We start from the raw sequence: 11,776 nt of genomic DNA on the forward strand, positions 1-11,776 counted from the left end.
TACGAAATCTGCTTCTTTTGACAATTGTGAGCCTGTCGATGGTCAAAATGTCTTTCAGAAGCTATCTCATCCTGCCAAGAATACATTCTTGGAGGGGAAATGCTAAATACTTTTTAATATTATTCGGTCATGAGAACAGTAAACTTCACTCAACAAAATTTAAAGAAAAAAACATATTTTCTTACTCCGAGTGGTTTCTGCCCACGGAGACATTTTAAACAAGAGGTTTAAAATGCAGATCTGTGAAAAGCTCCGCAAATAAAACCAAAAGTGCCTGCATGGCCAGAGCAGGATTAAGGAAATGTGGGTTTTGGGGTTTTGCAGTTCAAGGGGAACCGACCCTTTAATGCCATATCCATAAACTTAAATAGTTTAATGAGAAAAATATTAAAAAGTATTCACTGTTTCCTCCAAAACATCAGACTCTTTCTGAAAACCCATATTTGTTTCCTATAGTTTGTAATCCAAATAAGAAAAAGTGACACTAACAGTAAAATCTAACCTCATGGGCGACATCACACCTGAAGCTCTCTGATCAGTAAACGGCGCCGAGGCCGAACCACAACACTTGTAATCCCGCTCAGTGTCACATGACACAGTGCACATCGAGCAGAGAGAAGCGCAGAGGACGAGAGATGGAAAAAAGTGACAGACAGGGCATGGATAAGATTAAGTGGGTGAACAAAACAAAAAGCTTTATTCAGAACAGTTTTAAAAGCCTATATTGGCCGTCAAGCCCTCCTGCGGACATGTACGAGTGTGTGTGTTTGTCCTGAAGGATGTTTGTCAGCCTGTCCCGCTGGGCAGGAGCCTGTTATGTTGCTTTATGGTGAGACGAGACTCTCTGCTCTCTAATGAGGCTCTGGAGGACGTGACAGCAGACCGTCTCCATCCGGGACGGGGGGAGAGGGGTGAGGGAGGGGGGCAACGCTGAGTCATGTGAAGCCACGTCAACTTTATAATTGAACTGGAAGGTCAGCTGCTTATGAATTTGTTTTCTTTGTGATGAGTCAAAGTCACTCAGCCTTGAGAGCAGCGGAGTCTTCAGTGTAAAACAGAAGTGTAAACTCCAGGAGGGGGAGTCCACCCCTGAGGTTGGCACATTTTTTAGGTGCCTGATGGCAGGAAGTCAGAGGGAGACAGCTGACTGGCTAATTTCAAATATGCAATAGAAAGTCAATCTGGTAAATCACCCTTTCACACACACAGGCCTCTCACACACACCTTGGCCATGCAGCCCAGTAAGTGAGATATCTTCACTTCCTGGGCCCCATCAGGTCACCCTCTGGTTTGGATTATCAGGCAGCTGAAAATATGTCTATGCAGTGGACCCAGAAATCTGTTGGGGATTTGTTTAACTCAACCACAAAAGTATAATTATGTCCCCACAATCAGCAGAACAATCCAAGTTTAATGGCAGAAAGAAATGTTTTTATACTAGCACCATATCAGTTTTACTATGTTAAATGTTACTGGGGTTTCTCTCCCATGAATAATCAATTTAGTGTCTTTCAGCTTGTTGTTTTGGTTTGAAGGCTTAAACGTTGTGATTCCACCTGCTCAGCAGCAACTTAAAGAAAGCTTTCACTCACAAATGGACTGAAAAACAGAAAAAACCTCTTGAAGGCACCACTTTCCTCAGGTTCATAATGTTTGTTTTACACTTTCTTTGTAAAGCCTGCAGTAGTATAACTTCATTAAAATAGCCACCCTGCAGCCTTTACTCTTGCTTTTGGTTTCCAGCTCTCAAACAGAAAGATGCACATTATAGTAAATGCAGCTTCGGGGTCATGTAAGGTAGCACCAGATAAGACCTTAGCTGTAGAAAAGAAACACTGAAGCCTTTTTATTTTAGAGTCCATCCAGAGATAGTCGTGTCTCTTTTGGCATCAAGAAACTCTTACTGATGCCTATAAGAGGCCGAGCGGCATGTGATACTCGGACAGTAAAACCTCTCTGTGATGCTGTAATGATGTCTCAATGCTAGTGGCACCACATGGGTCTCATTAGAGAGGGAAGGAGAGAAGGAAAAGGGTGTAGAGAGGGAGGAGAGAAGCCGGCGGGGGAGGTGCTGTGGTTTTTCTGCAACAGAACAGAGGTGCTGTGTGTGTTCGGGACAGACCCGGTCTTGTGAATGCGTGTGTGTTTTCCTGTGGAAGAGCCACCCCGGTTCCACAAACACTGTCGAGGGATCCTCTCCAGCCGGAAAACAACGGCTCCTTTAACAGCCTGCACGGCTCACACACTCTCACACACTCTCACACACACTCATACACTCTTCATCATCTCATCAGGTCGGTGTTTTCTTGTGCTAAATCTGATCTCGCCCTCTCTAATTAACTGCTTTGATTGGAGCTGTGGGACAGTGCTGCTCACTGCAGGGGAAGTCAATTATTTTAATTTGGTTGTTGATTATTTTTGTCTTTCAGTTTGTGATTTTATTTTTTTACCCTTTCATTTGAGAAATCTTTCTCTTCTGCTACTGGCCAAACACATGGTGTTGATAATGTATGACAATGATTTTAAAGTAAACTTCTCCGATGGGATTCAATAGCTGTAAATTTGATCTGATCTATGAGTACAGTGCAAAACAGCAGCGGCAGCTCTTTCATGGCAACATTCGGTGATTATACAGGAAGGAATCCACTGGAGAATTAGTTAGTTTATGCCCTAATAATAATAGTAACAATAGTAATCGTGCCACAGCTGGATCAAACCAGGTCACGACATCCTCCAGAGAGGCTGGTAAGCACAGGAAGTTTTTCAGTACTGATTACATCTCCTGCCGATGTGAGTGCATCTGAGGATGAAATTCTACAAAAATTTGAACCTAAAACTAAAAACCTAATGTTTTTTCTCCACTCAGGCCAGCGAGGGGAAAGCGGCGAGCGTTGCAGCTGAAACCATGAAGACTGAACCTGACAGCAAGGCCAAAGGTGAGACCTGTTATAAAGATAACTATACCAAAAACAACAATATGAATAAATGACAGGAGTTTCAGTGAAGCAAGTTTATCTTCAACAACCATAGAGAGAGCTCTGTGTGTATTAGGGTTATTTGACCATTTCAAAGTACGCCATTGTTTTTAGGTCACTTCCTACCTTTCATGCAAAAGGTTTCCTTCCATTCCAGCGGTGTTTGTTATTGTCACAGTGTTGTGATGTCGTTGAGACAAGCCGCCGCTATGAAAATGTTTCCTTGCTAATCTGATATTCAGGTGCTTGTGGAAAGTACCGACAGCCACTCAGCTGTGTTGAAGGAAAATCTGATCCAGATGGCAAACAATAAGCAAATGTAGCAATTTAAAGAAATATATTTTTCATGAACAGCATTTGCGTTTAATGACTTGAAACCGGGAAAACCAGCAAATCCTCTCACACAAGAAAATGTTCTTTATCGAACATTGTAATCGTTTGATCGAGGAATTTAGTGATCTTCACAGATTTATTTTTGTATTTATTGTACACTCAAACTGGTAAACTTTGTGTCAGAGCCACACTATCCTAAGGGACATCCCATAATGTGATTTTAAGTGTTGTATCCCATATTTCTTGTCTTTTACCCTGATTGAATAAACAAGTTGTCATTATTCCCCAATTTTTATCTTTAAAGTGCAAACTTTGGAATTTATTGGTTATTATTTTGAATATAAAAGGAGTTTTTTTAAATCAGTGGAAAAATAAGGGTGATAAATATGTTTTTAGTGAATCTATAAGGATCTTTATTCCTTTTTCTCTCTACTTTCTCTTACTTATCTTGTTGTTGTTGTTGTATGGTGTTTTTCTCACAGCATGAAACAACCATTTCTGACTGCAGGGGAACATGAAACAATAATCTTTAAAATAATCAACTTTTTCTTAATGATCTGAATATTTTTCAGTGAAAACATTGTCTTGAATTTAATTGGCAGTGCGTGAGCATTGTAAAGTCCTCTTTCCATACGAAGCACAAAATGAAGACGAGCTGTCACTCAAAGAGGGAGAAATCATCAACATCATCACTAAGGTAAGTCGGTGTGTGTGTGTGTGTGTGTGTCTGCCTTGATTCTCACATCATTTGCTTAGTTTGATTTGTTCATGCTGGTCAGGAAAACACAATTTGCATGCAGTTGCACATTAACAAGCATTCACAGTGTCATTCAGACCAAACCCTCTGCTCTCTGCCGTGCAGGACTGTGCTGATGCAGGCTGGTGGAAGGGGGAGATCGGGGGAAGGCAAGGCGTTTTCCCAGATAACTTTGTCAAGCTGCTAGAAGCGGAGAAAGAGGTGATTTTGCCACAAGGACACGCATGCAGAAGTTGTCTGTTTACCGTGATGTCAAAGGCCGAGAAAGTCTCAAAGGCTTGACACATTCCTGATGTGTTTTTGTAATGTCTCTGTGTCTGCATGTGTTTCCAGAGACCAAAGAAGCCGCCTCCTCCCAGCGCACCTTCAGCCAAACACACCACAGGTACAGTAACACCTCACGTCTTCCTTTCTGTCCTCTCTTATTTTTTTTTATGCTCTGTGAGAAAAACAGAAACCTCTAAACTCTGACCTGTAGAGAGGAAGTCGGAGCTCAAGAGAGTTCCCCCTGAGCGACCTGAACATCTGCCACAGAGAGACCAGGATCGAGGTACAGTCTAGACTGCTTAGGGCCTGCTCAGCCCCTCTTCAGCCTGCAGCTCCTGCAGCATCTCACAACTTTCTACTGATCTGTTCAGCTGGCGATGGACAGATTACTAACCAGCATTCTTAATATTAATCCACCATTAGAGGAGACATATTATGCTCGCTTTTAGGTCAGGCCCCAGAAAAGGCCTGCTCTGATTGGTCAGCCCCCACAAGTCAACGCACGCACCGCCCACCAACTCCCACATTAGCCCTGTCTTCTCCAAAGCGCAGCCTCTGCTCTGAAGGGGAGCCACAGGAGCTGAGCCACATGCTAACACCAAGTTCAACAGACTAACCTGCCAAATGAACAGCTAAACAACAGAAAACATGGCAAAACGTACAGCCGCCAAGTCTGAAGTCGGATCACGGACAGCTTGCATTGATCCGTCCTTGAGCTTAACAGGCCTCGTTAAGAAAGCAGTACCCAGTAAAATAATATTACCACACGCACAAACAGAGCAGACGTGTTTTGCTGTTGCTGTGAGGACATTTTTCTGCCACATTTCCACTGGGGCTTCACTTCCTCAGATGGTGGGAGGACATGAAAACTGTTGCTGGGGTTTTGCAGCCAACAGCAGCACAATCAGCACGCTTTGCTTGTACCCTTGATACCTTATTACCAGAGCGAGCATTAGCCACATAGCAACCCACAGTGAGGTAGATTCAGGTTTTCAGCGGACGGGACCACCCTGCAGAAGGGCTGGAGGTCACATGATCAACAGATCCCAGCGTGTGACATCACAAACAGGGTCAGATCGAAAACAAAGCGTTTTTACACATATTATAAGAAATTAGAAATAACAGGTTGCATAATATGTCCCTTTAAACTTGCTGGATTCTGCAGCATAAAGCGGAGAATTTTCTAGCTTTAAAGGAGCCAAACATGCAGTAGGTTTCTGTCAGGGGTCGATGTTGAAACATGAGCTGTAGAAAAATCACTTGTCATCTTGTAAACTAAAGGAACACAGCTTTCACTCTGTGTGCAACAGGAAGCTTTGAGCACTGAGGTTTTGATCAAGACAAACACCAACTGGTGTGAAACACAAGCTTCAAGTCGTCTCATTTTATCTTATTACAAAAAAATATGAACTTGGAACAAATATTTCTAACATCTGAAGATCCTCTTTATTTGACCCGAGTAGGTCATCTTTCTTTTCAGAGTTGCATTAATGTGTGAGCAGTATTTTACTGTTGTAGCTGTTGCATTTAGTTTGAAGTATTTTAGTTCACTGGTTCCTAAACTAGGAGTCTAACTCCAGATAAATGTAGTGAGTAAAAAGCACAACATGTCTAGAATTATTAATTAGCATAAAGTGGAAATACTCCACTAAAGTACAATACTGAACAAAAGAAGTGTCACTCACCAATTTTCTTTTGAACAAGTGTGAAATCTGCGCTGTACCGCATTTATGGGGACGTTCTTAAAATAAAATATATTTTAAAAAAAAAACTAGTACAATCCACTCAACTTGGACGTAGTTTTTTCATCAAATATTTGTAGTATTTTCAGGATTAAATCTCTTGCATACTCATAAACCAAAAACAAACCACATAACACTACTTAATACTTCTGCCACCACCTGTTCTTCCTAATCCTCTTTGGTCTTTGCAGTCCTTCAGTTTTTGCATTTGCTTCTTGTTTTGTTTTTCCATCCTGCTCTTGCAGCCATGGCCGACTTTCTGTTTTCTTAAACTACCTTCTTTGTCTTTCTTGAGTCCTTCTGGGTCAGTTTCACTGCTGCAGCTCCTGCCTTCATCACTTGTTCTCCATCTTGCCCCAGCACCTTATTACCTGTGTGTGAGTGTTTTGAGTCGTACAAATACGTCTGTATTTATGTTCACTGTCTGTTTTTTATTTAGTTATTTTTGAACATCTGTGTGTGTTTGTATGATTTTGTGTGTGTGTGTAGGTGAAGAGGTGAAGTTGGGAGACATCCCCAAGCCCTCCCTCCCATCTAGTTATTCCAAGAAACCCCTCCCCCCAAAGACAAGCTCCTCCTCCTCTTCCTCCCAACCCCCGCGGCGTCCTGAGAGACCGCCCACTCTAGCGTCAGTACATGCTCACACACACACACGCACACTGTTACGGAAAAAAACTCCCATGTGTCCCTGAGCGTAAACAGGCTAATGTTGTTGTATGGTTTACCTGCTCAGGTGTGAAAGCCCCAAGTCTGAGGGCGGGGCTTCGACACCAGATTCTGCCCCTGACAGGTCACATGACCCTGGTGAGTTTGACTGACAGGAGTGTCGGCCAATGAGATCAAGATGTGGTGCCTCAGCACCTGTCAGAGCGCTCCCTCTTTGTAAAAGAGGCTTTCCCTGCTGACAGTCGTGTTTTGTGTTTCTGATGTGTGTTTGCACAGACGTGGACCTGGACGCAGTCGTCTCATCAGCAGAGAAACTGAGTCATCCAACGGCGCAGCGGCCAAGAGTCACAGACCGCCGGCCCCGCTCTCAGATCATCACTCCAGTGAGTGTCTGTAGTGAAACATGCAACATTTAGTCATACTTAAATATAATACTCACCATGCTGAGCTGTATCATAAGGGTGGATGGCCTACTCTGTCTCTATAAGGCATGATGGACAATTTGGTTATATTTATTTATGAGGTCCTTACTGATCTGTCACCCCCTTATTTTACTGCTTAGCTGTCTTTTAATGTTCAAAAAATCTGATTACATTTCAATTGCCAGCTGCTTTTACTGATGACATCTGCAACCTGGAATAACATGCAAATAGTATGAAAAAATGTTGTTTCAGTTGATTAATCTGCTTTAAACTGCCTAAAATTTTATTAGTTCACTAATTTGGCTTTTTATTTTTACTTTTTGTCGCCATATTTTAAGCTTCCTAATGTGTTTTTTGGTGTCTCTGAACTCTTGTTTGTGTTGTTTTACACATGGCTAGATTGTAAATGAGGACTCTACCTCAGTGTGTTTTTGAGTTAAAATGAAGGTTAATAAAGAAAGAAAGAAAGAAAGAAAAGAAAGGAAATGTTTTGCAAAAGTTGATCAGTTGACTTTAAACATCTAACTCAACACTGTATCAGTATTTGTAGAAGCCAGTGAATAAATAAGACCCTCACAGTCACTCATCTTTGTCTCTCTGTCTTGCAGTCCTCCCTGTCCATTACCGATCTGGACTCCCCTGCAGTGGAGGAAAGGAAGGACAAGGACAAAGGGAAGGAGGAGCCGGAGTCTGTCTCCAGAGCTGTGGAGAGGAGAGGAGTTCCCACCATCTCTGTACGACCACTTTCATTGTTCCCCCCCTCACTGTTTATTTCATCCAGCAGAGGGCACCACCCCACAGATGTTTCTGATCCCGTCTTGTTCAATGTTCCTTTAAACTTTAATCTATGTGCTTGCTGGTAAATGTGAGATGAGTTTTTTGACAGATGGCAGAATAACATTAATGCTAAGTAATGCTAAATACAATTAAAAAAATTACACAGGAATTCAATAGTCACTGATGATAAGTAACAAAATTCACTTTCTTCTTGATTTATGTTGCCGTCTCATCACATGGTCCAGTAGTTGTTGTCTGGAGCTTTCGATCACGTCACACAATCTTCCTTTACACGTGGAGTTTTACCTTATTAAGCCTGAAATTGTAGATGCACCGTAATGTTTGTTTTTCTATAAACAGCTTAAAAAAATCACTGATCTGTGTTTCCATTTGCCTTCAGACATCTGACAGTAAAGCACCACTTCCCGCTAAGCCCTCTGTCCTGACCCCACCAAACGCTAGCCATCGCCCCACCTCCCCGTCTTCCTCCTCGGGTCTGAGCCCCTCGCCCGAGCTCCGGCATTCACCTCTGACCCCCCCGACACTGGAGGAACTCAGGAACCAGCTGAGAGACCTGAGGGCCTCCGTAGAACTGCTGAAGAGCCAGCACAGGTACATCAAACCTACCGTACCTACTGTACGTGTGTGTGCATCTGTATCAGAAACATTATGCTGATGTGCTTGTCTGGATTTGTGCATTTCAGGCAGGAGATGAAGCAGTTAGCCAGCGCGCTGGATGACGAGAAGAAGATTCGTATTAGTTTACAGGTGAGACTCCTAAAGGGATGAAGGGCAGGAGAGTTCAATCCTAAAATATATGTACTATAAACACTGGGTTTATATATACATGTATTAGTTTATTTTGTGTTTAGTTTATTTGGCATTTTTGTAGAAACGCCCAGAAGTGAACCTAAAGCTGATCTAACGTGCAAGAAATTAAAATCAAAATAAAATGTATACACACACATAAGTTATGAAGTTATTTACCAATCAAATCAAAAGTGTGGTTTGAAAAAAAACCCGATGATAACACCTTGGGGACTGGAAAGTTGTAACATATCAATAGACTGAATATTTAACTGATTAACTGAATCTGTCTTTGTTTGACAGATGGAAGTAGAGCACATAAAGAAGAACCTGTCAAAATGAAGACTAAATCATCCTCATCGCCGTTCTCTGACCACCACATCGAAGGCCGGCATTTGAAAACATTCTCACTGTTGGCCGAGACACTTCAGCCAAAACAAAGTTTGTGCCAAACGATCATCACGATCACCATCAGCAACAATACAGAACCATGGAATCAGCCACCTTCCCCCCTGACGCCGCCTTATCCTGTGTTTACTTCTTTATTTTTCTTTCAAAGAGGCTTCTCTGTTAAGTTTACTGCTATCTTGTCAACGCTTGCTGTGCCACTGGTACGGACTGACCGCGGCCTTGTCGCTGTGTGTTGCCACGGTTACAGAACGATGACACAGAGCCGCCGCTGCCATGGCGACATCACAGGTACTTTTTGTTTCTAGGTGTGGAAGAAACTTGGAACTCGACCATCGTAGCCCGGTTGGTTCAGACGACCTCTGTGCTGTTCTGTGTCCACTCTGCGGCCTTTGCCTCTTATCTGTGTGTGTGTGTGTGTGTGTGTGTGTGCGTGTGTGTTCTTATTTTCCACCCATGTATGGACTGAAGTTATTAACCTATAGAATAGGGACAATTTTGTAAAGTGAGGTTGTTTTGGCTGGTCCTGACTTCTTCAACGGGCTAGATTACGGTTAAGACTTGAATTGATCAAAGCCTGTACTTTTGGGCACAACATTAGCGTTACATTGCGTAATGTTACAGGGTTACATTGTTTGACACAATTATTAATTATCAAATATTACACTACAAGCAGATCAGGATTTCATTTGATATAAACAACACAATAAGCACTGATCCTGTAGGTGCTATCTAAAGGAATAGATGGATATTTTGCACAGTGAGCCTATTTGCTTTCTCGCTGTCTTTTCTCTAAATAAGAAGCTGTAGTAGAGAGAAGAGTCAAGAGAGTAGTATAGCAGTCAAGAGTAACAAAATCTGGCTACCTGCTCCCCTGAAGCTCACCAGTTGCTGTTATACTTTGTTTTATCTGTACAAAAGCTGAGTCGACAAAATGTCAGTTGTTTTTATTATGACAACAGTTATAAAACTCACTTCCTGCCAGAAAATAGCCTATAAAACATCAAATTGTCTCTGTAACTTTTTCTTTTCCTATGGATGAAGCAAAAAGAGATATATGGTGGTAATTATTGTGCTTTACAGGTGTTGGTAGGCTCATTTTGTCACCTTCTGACAAAGCCAGGCTGGCTGTTTCACCCTGTTTCCAGTCTTTATGCTAATTGTCCTTTTGGTTTAGCTTTGTATTTACTGAACAGGTATGACAGTGATATCGACCCTCTTATCCAACTCTTGGCAAGGAAGCAAAGGAGCGTATGTCCCACAATGTCAGACTGTTTCTTTGACTGCCCTGTGATATTCAGCACGTCACTGCATGAACACGCCTATTTATGATATTTACCAAGTCAAGAGTAGCACCTTCTAGACAAATTATTATTTCACCTTTTTTACTTCTGCAGTTTTGCTCCACGACTTTAGAAACCCCCCCAAAAACACCTGTGCTGGTCACATCACACCCACCCTAACAATCAAAACCCAGATCCTTGTGCATCTAATGTTTCTGGTGCTCTTTTGGCAGCAGGTAAAGGCTCCAGTTTAAGACAGGGTTTGAAGAATGTAGTCAGTGAAAGGACCTCACAGGTAGAAAATATGTGTGCATGTCTGTATGTATGTGTGGTGGCATGTACGGCTATTTGCCTCCCTTCCTTATCTGTGCACAGAATCTATGGCAACCCGTCACTGTGGCCTTCCTGTTATTGACTCCAAATCTTTCTTTCTTTCTTTCTTTCGTATGACAATGAGAAAACTGCTACAACTGAGGCTACAAGTTGTTTTCTTGACTTGGTCCTTTCTCCAGGATAGTGATAAATATATATACTTTTATATTTCAGTGTAATAAAGACGCTATTATGTACTGTAAGTGTGCATATTTTCTGTTTAAAAAGTGACAAGCATGCTTAAATTCTCTGCTGGTAAACGTGTGTCTGTGTAGTCAACAGTGCTGTATGAAGGGGTAATTTTCTTCCATTCTTTTGGTATTTACACTCTTATAGAGCAGCACGTGTGTGGTGTGACAGAGGGAAACTGGACGAAGGTCAGAGTGAACAAAAAGAGAAGTGAAAACACTGATTCAGACTTAACGGTCACTGAAACCACCAACAGCATTATTTAGATGTAACTGAATTAACAGATAAAAGCCCAGAATAAGTGCAAAAATACACCAATTGATCAACTTATCTACTACTACTATTAAGTATACATATTTCTAATTTCTTACTGAAAACATCTTTTTAAAAAAATATATATATATTTATAATTTTTAAAAAAAAGTTCCAGAGCAACATGATCGTGATAAAAGTAAATTTCTTTATTTTATGTGCAACAAAAAAACCCACTTTGCAAAACCCCAGCAGGTAAACCATTTAGTGCAATGGTAGAATAAATATGGGGTGGAAACGTCGTTAAAGGGCAGTGCACAATTAAATGCTAACAATAAAAACAAGCTGCTTTATTTTGTAATGTCCATCGGAGACAGAGGAGAGGCACCAATGATCCTCTCCTATTCTCACCTTCCTGTTCAGTGTCATCTGACCTGGAAAAAGAGGTCATAAGACCTTCAGCCTGAACACAGACACTGCAAGAAGAACAACACATTTAAAGGGGTATTCCTGCAATTTAGTATTG

General features: G+C 41.7%; 1 protein-coding gene across 1 annotated transcript in view; it reads left to right on the forward strand.

Annotated features, from left to right (window-relative positions):
* The window catches only part of sh3kbp1 (SH3-domain kinase binding protein 1), a 32,899-nt gene extending 21,892 nt beyond the window's left edge, over positions 1–11,007 (forward strand). Inside the window, exons 8-19 of the mRNA XM_070853081.1 lie at positions 2,867–2,936; positions 3,911–4,005; positions 4,171–4,266; positions 4,399–4,450; positions 4,544–4,615; positions 6,564–6,702; positions 6,808–6,878; positions 7,017–7,123; positions 7,771–7,896; positions 8,340–8,551; positions 8,644–8,707; positions 9,050–11,007. Coding sequence (XP_070709182.1) covers positions 2,867–2,936; positions 3,911–4,005; positions 4,171–4,266; positions 4,399–4,450; positions 4,544–4,615; positions 6,564–6,702; positions 6,808–6,878; positions 7,017–7,123; positions 7,771–7,896; positions 8,340–8,551; positions 8,644–8,707; positions 9,050–9,088 — 1,143 coding nt within the window. The 3' untranslated portion in view covers positions 9,089–11,007. The remainder of the gene's footprint in view (positions 1–2,866; positions 2,937–3,910; positions 4,006–4,170; positions 4,267–4,398; positions 4,451–4,543; positions 4,616–6,563; positions 6,703–6,807; positions 6,879–7,016; positions 7,124–7,770; positions 7,897–8,339; positions 8,552–8,643; positions 8,708–9,049) is intronic.
* Positions 11,008–11,776: the final 769 nt, after the last annotated feature.

Source organism: Pempheris klunzingeri, chromosome 21, assembly GCF_042242105.1.
Source record: "Pempheris klunzingeri isolate RE-2024b chromosome 21, fPemKlu1.hap1, whole genome shotgun sequence".
Lineage (NCBI taxonomy): Eukaryota > Metazoa > Chordata > Actinopteri > Acropomatiformes > Pempheridae > Pempheris > Pempheris klunzingeri.